General features: G+C 39.2%; 1 protein-coding gene across 2 annotated transcripts; it reads left to right on the forward strand.

Annotated features, from left to right (window-relative positions):
• The first annotated feature begins 2,068 nt into the window (after positions 1–2,068).
• ap1m1 (adaptor related protein complex 1 subunit mu 1) lies at positions 2,069–17,005 on the forward strand. 2 transcript variants are annotated; one of them, XM_039816329.1, is made up of 12 exons: positions 2,069–2,274; positions 3,219–3,375; positions 3,502–3,569; positions 3,853–3,983; positions 4,760–4,907; positions 5,103–5,229; positions 5,526–5,668; positions 9,375–9,446; positions 9,533–9,691; positions 10,487–10,612; positions 15,711–15,786; positions 16,193–17,005. In XM_039816329.1, exons 1-12 carry the CDS (start codon positions 2,233–2,235, stop codon positions 16,213–16,215), a joined length of 1,272 nt encoding a protein of 423 aa, XP_039672263.1. In that variant the 5' UTR covers positions 2,069–2,232; the 3' UTR covers positions 16,216–17,005. The 2 variants fall into 2 exon arrangements, with proteins under 2 accessions (XP_039672263.1, XP_039672264.1); XM_039816330.1 differs by having other exon boundaries at positions 5,529–5,668.
• Positions 17,006–19,946: the final 2,941 nt, after the last annotated feature.

Here is a 19,946-nt window from a genome sequence, read left to right on the forward strand (position 1 = left end):
TGTGTATCTTCCAAAACTACCCAGCTGTTCGTTCACACATCGCACGTTGTATCTCTTTGCTATCCTTTATCACTTCACATCTCTATCAGAGGTGAAAAGTACCATCTGTTTGGGTTAGCATACTTGAACAGGCTTTTAGACCAAAGTTATTTTAATGTTAAGCCTGTACTACCTCAATAATTACTCCAGTGGCTTTGTTTATTATTATACACTGACATATTAATAAGTGGTATATTTTTAGATATATGAAGCAGCAATGCTTCTACTAATGTTTCAGGAGTATTTTCACCTCTGATGAAGTCAGTGTTTGTTGCTTGGCTGCCATTTAAGATTTGCACATCAGCAGTTATAGTCGGTGAGATGATTAAGTTCATTAAGTTTCAGTATAAAGTTAGGTAGGTCACACCAGCACTTATAAAAGTGGAGATTGGCACAAACTCTGAGTTCAACTTTAGTGAGGTTAGACACATATTAGCAATATTGTAATGGAAAGACAATGATTGGCTGATTATGCATGATTTACCACCTACCACCCAACTAGCTACTTGACGGTCAAATGTATGTGGAAATGCTTCTCGATGTACTTTTGTGTTCTTGTTGGATATATTTATTGTTTTTTTCATATCTTCCACAATAAATAAGGACACAAAAGCAACAACAATAAAAAAAGAAATATAGATACACTCACAGAAAACATTAAGAAAAAACAACATCAAACAAACAAGTAACAACAATAACAAAAAACACAATGTGTATAGTTCCTTTTGTCATACGCAACATTTCTTCATCAGAAAGTGCAGCGTTGGTTGGGTAACTTGGTTTTCCAGGTAGTGCATACAGAATGTTCTTTACTTGGCCTTGCATACGCCAGTTTTTCCATGGCTAGGCAGATTGAGAGGCTATTCAGCCATTGATTAATAGCTGGTTCTTCAGAATTTTTCCATTGAAGAGTAATACAATATTTATCCTGGATACAAAGAGGGAGCATTTTACCTCAGATTTTGATAGTTTCATATCATCAGGAAAGAGACCCAAGATGCAAAGACGTGGGCAGAGAGGTTATGTAAATACAATGTATCAGTGTCTCCTCCTCCGAGCCACAAGTGTCTGGATTATTTTCATTAAATCTGTGTAAAAGAGTTTTGTCTTCTTGTGGTCTAGGGGTGTTTTTCACGGTCTGTGCTATGCCGTTTAGTATCAATTAATGCCAATTCATACAGCATACAATATGAGACAATAGTGTACTACCAACTTTGTGGAAACAGTTTGCATTGCAGTTGAAAATGGTTGGTGATCATCATGTGGCAAGAGCGGTTTTCCCTAAAAACTGTAAACTGGAAAAGATCAACCATTCGTCCAGTAGAGAGAGATACAGGATGAAAACAAGGTTGATGACAAAAAGAGGCAGGTTGCTGTAACAACTCAGAAACCATGGAAGCTTTTAACATTGTTTGCAATTTCTGAAGAGCATGTTTGCATGGAAGAAATGCAAACCAGGGATTTATAGTTGTCTTGGTCAAATTTAATCTATTTCGGGTCTGTGCATTGTGTTCTAACTTTTGTATTATCTAACAAATTTTTACTACACACACGCTTTATCACAAAAGATAGAATAAGGACAATTTAAAATACAATAATATTGTTAGCAGCAATATTATAAATGTGAAACTGAATATGGGCATTTAGATAAATCTCTCAAGGATTTCATCCTATGCTTCCATGTCTACAGAAATGGGATGAGACTAAAACATGGAAACGGCTGTCAGGATAAGCAGGTGACATGTTGCTTCTATCAGAACAAGTCAACACTTATTTTTAATTTGATTTTTATGCCTATATTTTAAAATAAAAGCTATTTACCACATCCATTCATAAAGAAATCTATCAATTATTAAATGTTCATGGGAAAACACACTTATCTGTCATACCCATTAACTTCATACAGGACGTGGTCACAACCATGGACTGAATAAAATAGGTCATACCCTAGTTTTATATACAGTCGATGGTCATACCTCACTCTGGAGCACTACATCCTCCTGTTCCGCAGGGGGCGCTCGTTAGATGCACGGATGGTGTGAGTGTGACAAAAAGGGAAGGGTGGCTTTCCTCTTTACAGTATTATGAATGAAAGTCTGTTCTTTTATTTTTAGCCCTGAAGTAGTTAATATCAAACATTATCAATAAGCATCTGAAAAAGAGCTGAACTAAGCTCGTATAAATTAGTTCAAGATGTCTGCGAGTGCAGTGTATGTCTTGGATTTAAAAGGAAAGGTAAGATAACGGGACAGCCTGCTACGTTGCTAAACTGACGTTAGCCTAGCTAGTAGCTTTGCTAACACATTCTTCCTTGACAGATTATGATGTGGCTTAATCTGCAGCAGGCTAGCTAGCTAATGCATCGGCATACGTTGATAATCTGTATTAAGGTTTGGGCCTTTAATTTAAGACCGTAAAGTGCATCCAAACAAGGAGGTCGGTTTCATATGATGTTTAAACTCAGAAATATTAGGCCACGTAACGATAAGAAAACAAAACAGGTGACCAGCTGTTAGCAGCAGGCATTGTCAAACGGTTGCCAAAACTCCCTTCAAAATTATACAGTTTCACGGCTCCTTGCTTATATGCAAGGCATTACATACATTGCATGACATACCTATTAACATATTTTCAACCTTTACCGTATTTTGGTAAATTCGGCATATAAGTTATTCATTGATATGCATTTCATTCCAGAAGAATCGAGTTTAACATCTGTTTGTTGCAGCCACCCACAGCTCTGTTTAAGTGGAGTAAAACAGTTAAAGTAACAGGTGCATCATAGACAAGGCAGGATTGTTTTTATAGTCTATGGCAGCTGCTAGTGAATGTGGAATAAAAAAGTGGACTTTTTACAAAAAAATGTTTCAGGCAGTGTTGTAAAGGTGTTTGTCTGTAATTAAATGTTAGATTTTTCCATCTAATTTTGTTTGTACACAAAATATATCAGGGCAAAACGTATCTCATGATGGATGACTAAAGAAAGTATAAATTAATCAACACTTGGAAATATAATTGATTTTGGCTATATTGGTAACTTTACACATTGGTAACTGACCACCAACATTTTAATAACTATTTCATTACTATATATTCATGATATTCATCAGGTTTTCAACATTACCGGCTGTACTGCAGCTGATATTGCTAGCTGTACAAATACTGTCTTTCCCTTTCAGGTCCTGGTGTGCCGAAATTACCGGGGGGATGTGGACATGTCTGAGATTGAGCACTTCATGACCCTTCTGATGGACAAAGAGGAGGAGGGGACCCTCTCTCCAATCCTGGCCCATGGAGGAGTCCGTTTTATGTGGATCAAACACAATAACCTCTACTGTATCCTTATTGTTCACTGCATTGTGTTTTTACCCACACAACTTGTCAACACTATTATTATATTTTATGCTTTGTATGTGGATTTACAGCTCTTGTAGCTTAAATTCTTAACACACATCACATCAGTGGTCGCAACATCCAAGAAAAACGCTAGCGTCTCGCTGGTCTTCTCCTTCTTGTACAAAATTGTCCAGGTAGGACTGAATGCCTTATGAGCTTTCATTTATAGCAGGTTAACTCTATTAAAAACACTAACAAGTCAACGGGTGGGTGGAAGCAGTGGATATGACACATGTCTTTGGTGTGGGAGATCTGGGTTCAATTCCCACTGCGATACATCAACCAATGAGTCCCTGATTAAGATACTTAACCCATAGTTGCTCATGTATAGCAATTGTAAGTCACTTTGGATAAAAGCGTAAACTAAATGACATAATGTAATGTACTGGTTAATAAAACTACATTTGTGTCCTTAAGGTTTTTTCAGAGTATTTCAAAGAATTGGAGGAAGAGAGCATTAGAGATAACTTTGTCATCATATACGAGCTGATGGATGAGCTGATGGACTTCGGTTATCCTCAGACCACCGACAGCAAAATTCTGCAGGAGTAAGTATCCTCTTTGCTGTAGTCTCATTGCAATTAACTTTATATATATTTATTAGAGATGCAGCTAATGAATACTGCCATTATTGTTTAATCTTTGGATCATGTTGTGATTGCTGTTTTGTCTATAAAATGACAAAAAAAGACTTTTTATGTGTTTTTTTTATTAGTCTGTCCCAGGGTCCAAATTTATGTCTGACGTGTGATCAAAAAACCCACATTTATTCGGTTAACAATTATTTAAATAAAAAAAAAAGAAGCTGAAATTGTAACAGTTGAGTATCTTAAATGCTTTTTAATGGTATTTTTTCACCTGATAATCAACTTTGTCGATTTTATCAAATTGTCTTTGATTATCTGTTGATCAACTATTTCTTTGTGCGCTAATTTTCATGATGACATTTCCTCGTGTTTTTACCAATCGGTGTAGCACATCCTGTCAAACCAGCTATTTGATGTAAAGTGTTATGCACTGATTGTGGTGTAGCCGTTAAATCAGGTTTTACAGATGGCTTTTTTCAGCTTTGTGGTATTATTTTGTCATTTCTATATATTTGACAGGCAAAAGAAGCTTACTTTCATGTACATGTACAAGCTAACTTATGGATTTCCCCCAAGTGTCCTGAGTACAGTAATAAGTCAGACAATCCTCCCTATTTAGTAACCCTGAGACTGAGAGTCTCTGTTCTTCTTTGATGCATTCTGGTAACTCACTTCTGCAGACAGTTCATTTCCCCTTTTCTCTATTTTGCCTCAGTGTTTACATTTTTGTCCCTCAGATACATAACCCAGGAGGGACACAAGCTAGACACCGGCGCCCCGCGACCCCCCGCCACAGTCACCAATGCTGTCTCTTGGAGGTCAGAGGGCATCAAGTACAGGAAGAATGAGGTCTTCCTGGACGTCATTGAGTCAGTCAACCTCCTGGTAGGAACACCTTGTTTTAGAAGCGCTGTGTTGCTTAAGAGTTAAGGAATGCCAGTCACAGAGCTTGTAAACTTCCTCACAGTGTGCGTCACAGTATCAGCTAGCTGATTTTGCTGCTGCGAGTGCCTTCTTTAAGCGGCTAATGCTTTCTTTTACGTGGTTGTTTGTGACACATGTAATCCCTATATTTCTCAGGTTAGTGCCAATGGTAATGTTCTACGTAGTGAGATCGTTGGCTCCATTAAGATGCGTGTCTTCCTGTCTGGAATGCCCGAGTTGCGGCTGGGCCTCAACGACAAGGTTCTGTTTGAAAACACTGGAAGTGAGTGCTCTCTTATAACAGACTTTGGTCATATTGTGTTAACTGGGTGAGGAGCTGCCTGACGGACAATTTGATGGATAAACCCTTTCAAAGTATAGAAGAGTGACAATCAGACTATTCTTCCTGGCACCCATTGTCAGACATCATATCTGTTCCCTGACACTTGTTGGAAAACCCCTAAAAGTTGTATACAAATGCAATTTCACCTATGCCGGATTTATACCATTTCATGTAATGCAGGTTCACTCTTCTTGCATTTTTCTTCTTTTAATATCATCTCTTGTTTTTTCATGGAGGAGGAAAGAGTAAATCAGTAGAGCTGGAAGATGTGAAGTTTCACCAGTGTGTCCGTCTGTCTCGTTTTGAGAACGACCGCACCATCTCCTTCATTCCTCCTGATGGAGAGTTTGAGCTCATGTCCTACCGCCTCAACACTCACGTGAGTACTGTAGATCAGACACCTTCCAGTCCCCTGTGTATTCTACCAGCAGGCTCTGGCAGTTCGATTGACTGACCCCTAACAAGAGGAAGGATGTGAAATGAACACCTGCCAAGTACAAAATCCCTTGCTGGTCATTTTCTGAGGTGGTCATTTTCTGAGCTGGCTGAGTCGCGTGAGCGTGTCAGATGCGCGGCGTGTTGGTTTTCGTTTCGGCTCCCATGTTAACAGGTTAGAGCTTACACACTGCCTGCGTGATGCACGCGTTTTCGGCGCTGCTCGAGCCGCGCCTGAGACGTGCGAGAAATAGAACTGACGCTTATTTTTCACGCGACACGCAAGCGTGTTGGAAGCGTTTCCAGGCAAAATAGAGTGTGTATATGTGTGTCATTTTGACACAAATGCATATTAATTAACATATTAGTAAATTACATTTTGACGTTTGAAAGTCTCTAGGTTTTGACATAAATGCAGTAATAAAAAAAAGAGATTTTCAAATATTGCACTTGTCAATACAAAACGAAATATTCTGTAGCCTATTTTGCCGTCGATACTGCCGACGTTGTCTTTGCTGTAATCAAATCAGTATATATTTATGTTTAACATGAAGTATGCTACTGCTTGAGTGCAGTAATCAATGGGAAACCTACATGTGTACAGACAAGGCCAGCAGCAGCAGCGCCGCATCAGACACGTTTCTGGTGCGTAAAGACAGAAAAATCCATGCAGCTGACACGCAACATAAACGCCACGCAGCCAGTGTGTAGCCGGCCTTAGTTTCTTGGGTTCTGCATGCATATTGTTCTTACAGTCCACCATATCCAGCAATGAATCAGCTGTAGGAAATACAAGCAACAAATGCAGTGTTTTTTCCCTACCATAATAGGCTTTGGTGCAGCACCCAAGCCGTTTTTGGGCACCACCTAAGGCGAATAAATGTAACCAAAATACTTTTCTCACATCTAATGATTGTAGTTGCTCCCAAGAAGACTTATTTAGCAAGTTTTGTCTTTAAGCTTTTTGAGTGTTAATTTGTATTATTCGTTCTAGCTTTTCCACTGTTTTCGACACAGATATGGTAATTATGGTCCAAAATGATGTGAAATTGCATTTTCTTAATTAAAAGACGCAATATTTTCTTGATCGAGGACCCCGAAATCCCCTGCCAAGTAAGTGCACCTAAGTCTTCCACAAACCTAGGGGAAACACTGTAATGTATTTGGATTCAAAATCAGGAGTACAAGGCACATTTCCCCAGTCAAGCTTGTAACGTGAACCTTCTTTACTACTTTAAATTAAATGAGATGGTGCCTAGAACTCACTACAGATGAGTACAACACAATAAGAGCTGAATCCCACAGCCCTTCTTAATGCCATATTCTAGTAACTCTTCCAGAAAGATTTTAATGGCCCTTCAGTTGGGTATCTATTCCTGTGAACTTCAGGTGGAGTAGCTGTTGACCTAATAATACATATTTATTATAGTTTCCCTGGAATCTTGATTTCCAACAGCAATTAACACAAATGTTGTTACAACATATAAGAGATCCCTATGGCATAATGGTCGTTCCCGGGTGTTACTTTCTGTGTTCACTTTTTGTCAGTCTAACAGACAAGCGTTATATATAATTAAATTAAATAATTCATGTAAAATGTATTTGGAAAGCTTGCCAAATTTGTTATTTTGTGTGAGTCCTCGTTAGGTATTGATTATGAATATTTTTAAACATCAAAATAGATTAATAACAAATAAAACAAGTTTTCTTATGACAACTGATGGTCATATTGGACTGGTACAACATGAATAAATAACGACCATGTCTACAGAACAGGACAACTGTTCTTTCGCTTCTCTCATTCGTTCCGTTTTGTCGTCTCTATCTATTTCTTCACTTACACTGTCACTCTGTCGAAATATGCACACACATCACATGGTACGCTCCATAGGGTTTGTCACGTAGTGACATGTGCAAGTGTCATGTAACTGGCCAATGAAACATGATCATTGTAGCGTTTCAAGCGGGCTCTAAATTGAACACAACTAAGCCACACAGCCAACGGACGGGACGCAGCGCTCCACAAAATAAACAAAAATATTTCATACTTATTGCAACACTTTGAATATAATATTGCGCAACGTGATATCGCGATAACAATATTGACTTGAGTCGATATATCATGGAACCCTAGTCCTCGTTTCCTTGAACCTTTACAACGTCGGTGTCGAGTGCATGGCACAACCCATAGAGTCCCCATTTAGAGGAACTACGCTAGATTGAAGAATTTTACTTTAACCGCTACACTATCAATCCAACAGTGTGTTTGATAAACTGTGGTAAAATCAGGTGAATCATGATCGTACACTAGAGTAGATGTGTTATTCCATGTTTTATTTTTCAATATATGCTGGCTCAATTTGTAAAGCAGCCCACCAGAATAACTCCCGGTACTCCTGACAGCCAGTCTCCTCCTGGTTTCTGGGTAATATTTACAAAACCGTAAATGTAGAGATTGAATTAGAGAGATAGATAGAACTTTCTTGAGGTATTATATTGAGCAAAGATGTATACAACAACTTTTTTGGAAGGCACAGTTTGTAAGCTAGATGAATATTTAAACACAGACTCCTAACCTGTAAAAAATTAAAGAGATGGGATCTCGGCCAAACCAGCCTTTGCTGAAATGAGGCTAAATTGCATCATTAACCAGGCCAAGATCATTTCTACAACCAAAAACATGAAGGGAAGTGGAAAATCATATGTAATGAGAAAATGGGGAGGCTATAGGCAAAAACTTCAGGTTAAGCAAGTTTAAAGTGGCGTTAAATTCTCGATAAAGGTTTCACAATAGGATTTCCAGTAACCCTTTGGGAGGGGAAGTAGTACAGTGGAGCAGAGGTCTCTCCAGTTATAGCTACTAAGAAACATGTCATTCAGTGATTTACCACATTTAAACATGTATTGTCTGGCTATATACATAAAATAAAACTTTCTAGAGTTGCATATTACTCTATCATACCTGTCATACCTCCTCCTTCCCCAAACCCACCCCAATTTCATGGGTCAGTGCTACTACAGTAAAAAAAAAATGTACGCAACAAAATGTAGTGACATCCAACACAACAACATTAAAGTTACATATTTTTTCATCCAAAGTAAACTGTAAATCTTCCGGCTCAGTATGTATCTTGGTCACAATTATAAAAGACACACATTTAAGGGTTCGAGATTGTTTATGTTAAAACATTTAGTTCCTCATTATGTTATGATCAGCTAATATATATTGTTATCAGATTTTTTTTTAACTCCCTAATGTCAATATCGGCCTTAAAAATCTAGTAAGCCAGTAAACTGTATACACGTTTTAGGTGGATACACTAAGAAACATGTTACATAACAACACAGAGTGTCAAGTCCCCCCCCCAAGTTTTGTGCAATCTGTGTTTTCCCCTTGATTTTCTCTACAAAGCAGAGCACACAACACTGATTCCACATAATGCAAATTTGGGTATATGAATATTAGTTGTCACAGTGAATTGATGTCCTATTCTTAAACATTTTATGTTGATTCTGGTTGTAGTTATACTTGCAATCCACCAGGTGGTGACTGTGTCATATGTAATTTAAACTGACACGTATGTAAAGTGTAATAGAGCCTGTTTAAAATGAATTTCATAGTGGGTAAATTATGTATTTTTTTATTTCAGGTGAAGCCCTTGATCTGGATTGAATCTGTCATTGAGAAGCACTCCCACAGTCGAATCGAGTACATGATCAAGGTAGGTCACTTTTGTGACCATCATTAAGCCCGGATTTAAGGGCGAGACATTGTGTTGAACTTGACATGCTTGTTTTCTCATCTCAGGCGAAGAGTCAGTTCAAAAGGCGTTCCACGGCCAACAACGTGGAGATCCACATTCCTGTGCCAACGGACGCTGACTCACCCAAATTCAAGACCACAGTGGGCAGTGTAAAGTGGGTGCCTGAGAACAGCGAGATCGTCTGGTCAATCAAGTCCTTCCCTGTGAGCATGACCCATGAGTATCATACATATGGACTGTGTGATCTTATGTTTGGGTTTTTAAAGGGGAACTCTGCCGGGTTTTTTTTAGCTTAATTTACCTTAACTGAACAGCTTTGGAGTAATTGGAATGGTGATATGACTTTTTTTTCCGAGTTGAATGGTGGTCGTCTGGTTCCCCACTAGCGCCTGTGAGCGGAAAAACCACCCTTGCAACTTTCGGCCGGCGAGCCGCCGGACTCAGCGTCAGGAAATATCACATGATATCAGGTCTCGCGATGTAACGAATTGCTTCACGGCGCTGCACACATACGCCCATTCAGGAACCGGCTAACAAGGTAGCGATGGAGTTTTTCACACTATCGTTATGGCTGAGCCGGCAAAAAAGAAACCGAAAGCTAGGAAAGCATTGTTGGAGGAACAGAGAAAGAGGAAACAGCAGACAGACCGAGCAAGTAGTCAGTGATGAGTAAACATTGGAGCTGCCAAATATCTATTCCAAAGCTGTAGGGGGAGCTCTATAGAGAAACCTACGAGCAAAAAGCGAAAAGAAAACAGCAAAGAAATGGGCAAAACTGCATAGCGCCCCTTTAAGGAATATCTTAAGATTTTTGGTTACAGTTTGCTTGTGTTTTTCACCTGTCTCTTGTCATTGTGGGGAAACTGTCATTTTTGTACGAAAGATGTTTATAAAAATCTTACGGTAGAATATCAACTTGTCTTTTTTAGGGATGAACACGTAATGTTTCCAGACGTTTTGGTTGGGTATTATAGAGATTATGTTCTGACTTCTCTCAGGGTGGAAAGGAGTATTTGATGCGAGCCCACTTTGGTCTGCCGAGTGTAGAGGCGGAAGACAAGGAGGGGAAGCCACCAATTAGTGTCAAGTTTGAGATCCCATACTTCACCACCTCAGGCATCCAGGTACATCCCAAGCACACACGCACACACACAATACCTGTGTCAAGCAGTGTTTGCAAAACTAATTGATTTAACCTACCTGCAGCAGCAAGTTAGTAGAGGTAAAATAAGATGAAACTTGGAGAGATAATAAGAATTAAACATTTAAATAAAACAAATGCTGCAGTTTATTTGCACCTGCTGTTTGTTTATCGTCCAGTGCACATGCATGCATAGTCCATAGTCTTGTGGTTTTCAGTTGTTTCCCTTTAGTCCTGGATTTAGAATGTATGGCACATAGCAGTGTCTCTCATATGAACTCTCTCTCTCCATTGCAGGAATTCAAACAATTCATATTTTTCATGTTTTTTGCCAGAGGGGGCAGTAAGGGAGCACAGTTAAACTGTGAGACTCCTTTTGTGGTAGAGAACATTTCTACTGTTGAACAAACCAACTGCTCATTAACTTGGACTTGGCCCTCTGCCTTCATGTAAATCACAGTGATAGAAAATGTCATTCTTAGTTACAGGTAAGTAGATTCATTGGAATTTGATTGTGATTCCCATGAAACTGAGAGAGAAGCTAATGTTTTTCCTTCATGTTTGAATGAAAACTCTTGCTGACCACAGACTTACACAGATGTGCTGCACTTACTGTATAATCACAGTTGTCCTGTGATTATATATGTAGCACCACAGTAACACAAAATGAAGTTTTCCCATGTCTTGATGTGAGGAAACAACGGCAACTTGACAAACTCCATTTTAAAATGTTACATTATTGTCCGAAAAGAAAAATGTTTTCCACAGGTACATTTTCCACAGGTTATCACACGAGTTTTCCACTGGAACATTTACATAATTCCACCTCAGTGTTACATTAACCAGATCTCATTTGACATTGTGCAGATTTTTAATATTCTTAGGTGATATTTGAACCAGAATGTGTAAAATACTGGTGCATTTATTTAAATGCTAGTTTTGCTAGGGACATGTGACAAGTTATCAATGCCACTGCCTTAAATAACAAGATGACAGTTTCTTTTAAGTGAAGACTTTAAAGTGGTGGATGGTAAAGCTTAATACATACAGCAGAGTTATAATACCAATCACAGGAAAAATAAGTATTTGTTATTCACTCTCTGTAGAGTATATTGGTTATTGAGCATTAATTAGTTACTATATAACAGTATAAACATTTAAATTGTATATCAAATTATATTTCAAAACTGACTTAAATAACCAGCGTATTTTAACAGTAAGCTCTTTTATTAGCGTTACTATTCATCTGATAAGGGGGCCTGAATCTCTCCTTCTGATACACTTATTTACTTCTTAACTTTTAACACTGCTTTCTGTGTAACTCTCATTAAAAGAGCTGAGAGGTCATGTTTTCCAGCTTCTCCACATTTCCTATGAAAGTCAATAAAACCTTATTAAGTTGTGTAGACATTATGCAGCCCACTCGGAAACAAGAACGTTGAACCCAAGATAATTGAAATATGTGATACTTTTAATTGGGGTGGTTTTGGCAGTACAAGAATGCTTGCCATTTTCCAAGGTAATTTGGCAGCTGAAAGAACTAATCTCTTTTTCCTTCCTTTCAAATCTTTGCCAATCCATAAATGAACAGATGCTTGGATAAAAGCAAGTGCACATAAGTCATATTGAAGCGACAAAGGCAGGTGCCTGACAGAGCCTTGACCTATGCTACATTAAAAGTCATTTTTAAAAATGAAGATTAAAAATGGCTTTAACTAAAAAAAAAATTAGTGTTCAAGGTTGTTTTCTTTCAAGATGAATAAATAAATTTAAGAAAAAAACTAAATGTAATATAAAAGCAATACATATAATACTAATAATATAATGCTATCTTTGTAGAACTAGATCAGACTTTCTCATCTGTTTGGTTGATGGATCCTCTTTTTGTGGTTTTCTACAAACCATTGCTGGCTTGTATTCAAACACAAAACAAACGGAGTATTTCCTGTTCACTTCAATCCGGACACACCCTTTGGGCAGAAGTGTCACAGTCTCCAGTGATCAAAGTGAGCTGGTCAATGTCTTCAATTGTTATTGTGCTTAAATTTAGCTTTTTTTGAATTCTTAGCAGTCCCCCTGGATTTACCTAATTAGTCATAGAAAAAAAATAATAAACAAATGCCTGAAAAACAGATATAATAATTTCAAACAAATATACAATGGAATAATATTTGATTTACCATGCTAACAACAGTTTATCATCAGAAAACTTTGTATTCCAAGGCAATATCTAGTTTTTATAATACATTCTTAGCGATACTACCTTAACCATTAATGGACACAATTGATTGGTTTTTGAAAAATGAGCACAAAGTCATCAGAGGTATTCATTTCCATCATTCTGCTCAGTAGGCCGTTTTTTTTTTTTTTAGTGCCGATGCCGAACTTATTTTCGTCAGCCTTAGCCGATGACCGATACGGGCTGCCGATTTTCTGGAGCCGATACTGCTTTTGCTCCCTCAATTTACAACATAAAAATGTAAACCCTGCCACGCTGGATTTGTTTTCGGAATCTGCTATGCCATTTCTTTAAAAATAATAAACGAAAACACAGATCAGTGTCACTTCTGCAATCATCTTTCATTCATATCACCCAAATTATGTGTGCATTGTGCATCATATGGATGGGTGCAGCGTATCCAGCAACACAGAGCTGACTGTGGATGCCTGTCTGTAAATAATGCTGGGAAAAAACGGCGATCGGCTACCATTGCCGATACACGTAAAAACGCAAATATCGACCCGATATATCGCCCGGCTGATAAAATCGGTCTATCACTACTGAAAACTACAGTGCTCCCTGGGGATTCTTGTTTTTTTTGGGGGGGGGGTCGTTGTAGGCCTCCAAAGTACAACTGTCTGTCAAGCCAAAAGCTTAAAAATCTCTGCTCAGTTTTTCAATCACACTGACTGAGACCCACTGACTGAGAGGCAACCTATTAAGAGCCATATTCCCATCGAGCTCTTGTGCCAGGCCACCTTTCCCTTATTACAGGGTAACAGCAGACTGGGTCTCAGACTCTAATGCAGCCAGTAACACCACTCTCTACGTGTGAGAAGAGGCTGTGAAGCTTAATTAGACACATGTAAATATCAAAGCATGAGAAAGTTCCCCTTAACTCTACCACTAAGTGTAGGGGAGAGCACATGTGAAGTGTGTATGATGCACGTAACTGCACCTTGTAAATTTAACTAGAAATGGAGTAATCCCACACTTTGGCCGAGTGGCAATAGCAGCAGAAGTGTGGTTACAATTTAAAATCTCCCATCTTTAGGTGATGCTGAGGAAACCCAATCAAGTTGGCTGATGCTTTTTGGGCCATAGTTTTTTTGACCAAAATACTGATAAATCCAGACCACACATGTAGTCTGTACTTACCAAACGAGATACAACAAACATCCTCCTCTCCCCTTCTCATCTTACAAGCCATAATGATATTTTGCGGAGGCTTTGGATGCAGTTTTGCTGACTACGTACCCACGGTCAGGCCGACTGCATGTTTGGCTGCTGGGTTCAGGAAGAAGTGCTGTGCCGGCAGACTCGGTGATCCTGCGTCTATGTTTTTGTCGTGATGTGTCTGGTGGCCACGGTCTGTTTTTTTTTTTTTTTTTTTTTTTTTTTTTTTTTTTTTTTTTTTTTTTTTTTTTTTTCTCTCTCTCTCTCTCTCTCTCTCTCTCTGACCTCACTGTGTAGTGGAAGGTAATAACAAGGCGGCCACTACCGAGGCCTTACCAGAGGCCCGCCGCTACTCGACCCACAAATTCCTGCCTTGTCTGTCCAGCTCCTGGCTGGGAACCGGCATGATAGAGTCATGGCACGGCGACCTTACCCAGAGAGATGTCGTGACAGCCCAAAAAAAAGGCTGCGCTCTGTTAATTGTGACAGCACAGATCTTTTAGCAGAAACGTTTGTGTGAAAGTTATTACTGCAAAAGCACATTCAGATACATCTGTAATTTTGTTTTGTAGCACACAGTGACCGATAATATTGCTACCACACGATTAAATAATAACACTATAGAGAAGAGTTTTTTTTTTTCCCCCACCTGACTGGGAAAAACAATGTGCAAACATGTTCAGTGATGGACAGGATGGCAGAGTATTTTGAGAGCGTCTTCTCGAAATTCAGCTCTTTGGTAACACTGGTCTGCTGAAATATTGGTTAACGCCTTGTGAAAGTTGTATCTTGATTATGCTGATGTGCATGGTTTTTTTCCTCTTGGGCCTCGAAACATACAGTTATGTAAATGAACTTTTGTGTCCCTTGAAAGCTGTTCTGTATCTACTTCCCTCTTCTCAGTGTGACTCATACTACTGCTTCCTCACCAACAACACTACTCTTACTACAACTTGCAGCTCGCTTCAAGCTTAAAGGAGTACTCCACCGAAGTCTGTCTTTTGTATATCGAACACTTGCTGTAGGCCATGGAGGTGGCTATGAAAAGTGTGTAGCTTGCCCCTTTGCAGATGTTGTAGGCACAGGATGTTACAGAAGTGGCTCAAAAGTCAAAGTACTGTATCAAAAATTCATAGAAACTTCTCAAACTACTTCTGCAGCATAATGCACTTCAGCACTGTATTTTCTATATATTACACACAGGTCCAGTTTGAAGACCCTACATACTCGAAACCTGCTAAGAATTAGTTTGTAGTATGTAAGTGGACATAGCTATTGAGTGCTTGTTTGGAAGTCCTTTGTTCAAACTGGCTGGGGCTTTATGGGTACTGTTTTGCACTTTCTCCTTGTGTCTGCGTGGGTTTCTTTTGGGTGCTCCAGTACTTGTGCACAGTCCAAAGACATGTAGGTAACAGTAGGCGAATTGCCTATTTCCCATAGGTGGGATTGTATATTTTGGTTTGTCTGTATGTGTTAGCCCAGTGATCGACTGGCAACCTGTCCAGGGTGGATCCTGGCTTTCTACCAGTGCATGCTGGGATGGATCAGCAAATGACTTTTGGCATGTTGTCTTATTTATTACACTAGACACCAGCAACTTGCATCATCTTCTGCAATGATCTGCAAACCTAAAAACTCAAAGATAGTTTTATCATTTTCATTAAGTTTTGTTTTCCCTCAACAGGTGCGTTATCTGAAGATCATTGAGAAGAGTGGATATCAGGCCCTGCCGTGGGTGCGCTACATCACCCAAAATGGAGGTAGGTTATGAGTTCACTAATACTTGTGCAGAGTGCCCATATGTGCAGGCCTTAGGCAACAGTTGGGCAATGCAGTGCAATGTGGTGGGAACCAGCCTTGAGCTGATACAGTTCTATGAAAAGGGGATACACTGCAGAACATGAGGCAATGTGGCAACGTCCTGTGAAATGTGAGAAAGTGAATTTTTTTTATGTCCAGCTTCCCTGATCTTCAACCCGAGATTACCAAGGTTGCACATGTTGGTCTTTTTGCTAATGTTGCCACTAATTGCCAAACATCCTCATCTCATTTCCTTTATATTCCATTCATTTTGGGTGGAAAGCATCAGCTGCCTCCACTTGATTTCTCTCCGATACTCTCTTTTCTTTTGTCCATTTGATTAAGTCTTATCCATTTCCTCCTCAGATTACCAACTCCGGACCCAGTAGGCAGCGCATCAGCCGGCAGTAGGCAGGTGGAAACCTGAGGGGGCGGAGTGGAGCTGCTAATGCGTTATCAATGGCAGGTGTCAGTCATAAGACCAGAAGACTGTCTTTTTGTTTCTTTTATTTTTTGAAGTTATATTGATTTCTGATCAATGCAAATATTAGATGGAGCCTTCAGTTAGGTAAAGTTTAAAAAAAAAATCCTTTACTGCTGTGTGGCTACTAATGTGAATGAGGCCAAGGAAAGCAGGAGTAATGTTTACATCTAGGACATATAGTGCAGAGATGTACACAATCTATCACAATGGGTCAAATGATTTAGAGGAGTATGTTACAATTCTCATTTAAAGTTACTGTAATCACATCCACACAGGTTAACAACTCTCCGGTCAGTCTGACTAGGATATTTTTTTTATATGAAGCTGCTTTGTTCTGCCACAATTCCTATTTGTTGATTATCTGTATATATTTGTTACATGTTAATGAACTTCAATCCAGTGTTATTTGTTCAATAATTGTACATTGAAAAGCAAAGTTATCTTCTTTTTTTTTTATTATTATCACCTCCATGTGATGCCATTGATACATGCCAGAGCAATGCCCTCCTGCATGGCTGTTGTGCTGTTTGACTCCTCTGACATTCAGCTTTGCAGTAAACATGAAGTTTAATTTGCACCGTAAACAGAATACCAGTTAAAAATCCCTTTTTTCCACCCCGACACCTGTTTCCCTTTTCCCTGTCTGTAACCACACACATTTTAAATCATTAAATGTCTATTTAGAGAAAAGTGTTCCATCGGCTCCCTGCGTCATTTCGTGTGCGATGTCACTGCAGTCATCGTAGTGAGGTGTCATAGTGTCATCTGCAGGCAACTGTCCCACAGACCAATGAGTAAGGCTGAATGGTGGGGAAAACTCTGCAGAGTGAGAGAGAGGATGGGGTTTCCTGTATCAGGCTTGCGGTTGTAGAAAACCTTGGATGGTTCTTTCCACCCCGTCCTGGAGGTCTTTTCAAACAGTGCGACTCTTAATACCCAGGGCCCGTGATATCATAGGCAATTGAGAGCCAGCACTCCGTAAACACGCAGGAGAGCAGGGAAGGATGTGACTCAAGCTGTGGTCAACAGTCGCAGACATGCTAGAGAGAAACGTAGGATGGACCAGCACAGACTAGCTATTGTTCATGCCAAGCCAGACTGCAGTGGTCCTGCATGAGGTAATTCCTTTAGTTTGTCTTTAAAGGGACTGTGATACTCTTAACTCATGTGAGACACTCAAAGCAGGTGCTAAAGGTCCATGTCACCATGACCTGTAATGCGTGAATCGTTCTTTTTACTTGTCACATGAAGGATTTGATTCTATCATTAGTGATGCAGTGAGATAAAATATTTTCTTTAGATTCTTCTTGCACGCACCTGTTTTTGTGAAACCACTACGTAGCAGGTTTCTCCAGTAAGTGCACAAAATGTGAGTCACTTTCCAAAGAGATAACGCTTTGTCAATCAGCTTTCACTGTTCAAGATAGTCATCTAAAATCAGGTTAAGCGTTAATCCGCCTGTAACCAAAAAATTCAAGCTGCTAAAGTCATGTTCTTATTTTCAGCTGTAGGTTTTTTCCCCATCTGGCAGCACATGAACATCGCTGATATAACATCTAAAATATTACAATATGTGATTTCATGCAGCATTTTCCTGTCATTATTGAGACAGTGTGAGAAAATATGTTGGTATCCTGCAGCATTTAGAGAAAAGCAAAGTGAGTTTATTAAACTTATTGCTGATTTGCATAACAAATCTGAGTAAGTGCCCACATTAGTGAGTGCAGTTTAGCATGTGTGTGAATACTTGTCCTATCGAGAAGTGATCTGAATGACAGGTATGAGACTGGTAATAACACCCACTCATACCAGATTATCAACCTCTTTAACTGTCTGGTGTGAGGAGGGCTCTGGTTCATTTTTACAGGATTGTTTATTCATACACTTTTACAACTGTACTAACATGATAATTTAAGCATCTCTAACTCAAAGTCATAAAATTCCCACAGCACAGTCGTTGGTAGAACAGACTTGCTGGTCGACGTGTGCTCTCCCTCACTTGGGAACGGTCTCTGTGATACTTGGCAGAGGATGTGAATATAGTATTTGGCACATGATGAGAAGGTTGCATTCATAAAGCAAATTCAACCTCTGGGGAGTTAGAGGGGAGACCTGACATATAACTCATGTTGCATTGCTTACAGAAGGCTTGGTTACACCAAAACATGAGTATCCTCTCTTATGTTCACAAATATTTTACATAAACATATACTCTCTTATCTAAGATTAACCGCAGGGTTATCATTACACGTTTCTCAATTGCACAGGTTCCTCATTTATAAAACCAAAAAAATACAGACTGAAAAAGCTAGTCTTAAAGCAGAAGTATTGAGATTCTTTACTCTTTTACAAAGTACCAATGTACACATGTAAAAATACACCATTAATTAAGTTAAAGTTGTGCTTTCAAAATATTATTTAAAGGAACACGCCGACTTATTAGGAATTTAGCTTATTCACCGTAACCCCCAGAGTAAGACAAGTCGATACATACCCTTCTCATCTCCATGCGTGCTATAACGCTGTCTGACGGCTCCAGCATTAGCTTAGCCCAGCACAGATCCTGCAGGTAACTGGTTCCAACTAGCCTACTGCTACGAATTGTGACAAAAGTGACAAAATAACACCATGTTCCTGTTTACATGTTGTGATTTGTAGAGTCACAGCGTGTACAAAAAACAACGTAACATGAGACACAGCCATCTTCTAACAGTAAACAAACCGGGAACTATATTCTCAGACAGGCTTGCTGCGAGCATATTACTCCGCCCAAGTACTATATTCTTCCGCCTTAGAATATAGTTCCGGTTTGTTTACCGATTAAATGGCAAGTGTCATGTTACGTTTTATTTTACTTACGCTGACCCTACAAATCACAACATGTAAATAGGAACATGGCGATTTTGTCACTTATTCGAGCAGTAGGATTACGGAACCATTCACCTGCCTGTTCTGTGATGGGCTGATGCCGCTGGAGCCGATCAGATAACGCTACCAGATAGAAGGGTATCGACTATCTAACTCCTGGGGGTTACGATAGCAATTCCAACTAAACTCGGCGTGTTCCTTTAAGTAAACGTCTATAAGTCTTGTCGGCAACGTAAAATCACTCATTGCGCAGCAGAATGGCTACTGTCAATTTTATATTATCATATAGTCAAATATTGAATTGTCAGTATTGATGCCCTAATTTTTAAGCAGTTTTGTATTGGTAGCTGGTCGAGGTGAGCTAATTTAAACTACTTTATATACAGTAGTTTAACCCATAGCATGTGTTTAATAAACTCCTTGCTTTGTATCTTAAATTGTAATCTGTAAACTAACTAGTAACATTAGTTAAATAAATGGAGTAACAAAATATGTCTAGCAGAAACAATTATAGTTTAGCTGCCTCAAGATTTTGGTAAATATACACTTGTATATTTTAAAATATTTGGTTAAAAGCACAAAAAGGTGGGATGGCCTCTAGCTCACCCAGTAAGAGTGTTTGCCCCATATTTGCTGAGTCCTGCAGCGGCACGGGTTCGACTCCAACCTGCTGCCCTTTGCTCTGTGTCATCCCCCATCTCTCTCCCCTTTTCATTTCTGTCCACTGTCTCTACTACTAATAAAGGGAAAAGCCCCCCAAAAAAGAAT

This window comes from Perca fluviatilis, chromosome 11, assembly GCF_010015445.1.
Source record: "Perca fluviatilis chromosome 11, GENO_Pfluv_1.0, whole genome shotgun sequence".
Taxonomy (NCBI): Eukaryota; Metazoa; Chordata; class Actinopteri; order Perciformes; family Percidae; genus Perca; species Perca fluviatilis.

What these genes read in the sequence shown, in the direction of transcription:
- ap1m1 (XM_039816329.1), top strand. Translation starts at nt 2,233, where the DNA reads ATGTCTGCGAGTGCAGTGTATGTCTTGGATTTAAAAGGAAAG. An exon ending in GACAGCAAAATTCTGCAGGA is followed by an intron (nt 3,984 to 4,759) that starts GTAAGTATCCTC and finishes TTTGTCCCTCAG; the next exon opens with ATACATAACCCAGGAGGGAC. An exon ending in GGTCAATCAAGTCCTTCCCT is followed by an intron (nt 9,692 to 10,486) that starts GTGAGCATGACC and finishes GACTTCTCTCAG; the next exon opens with GGTGGAAAGGAGTATTTGAT.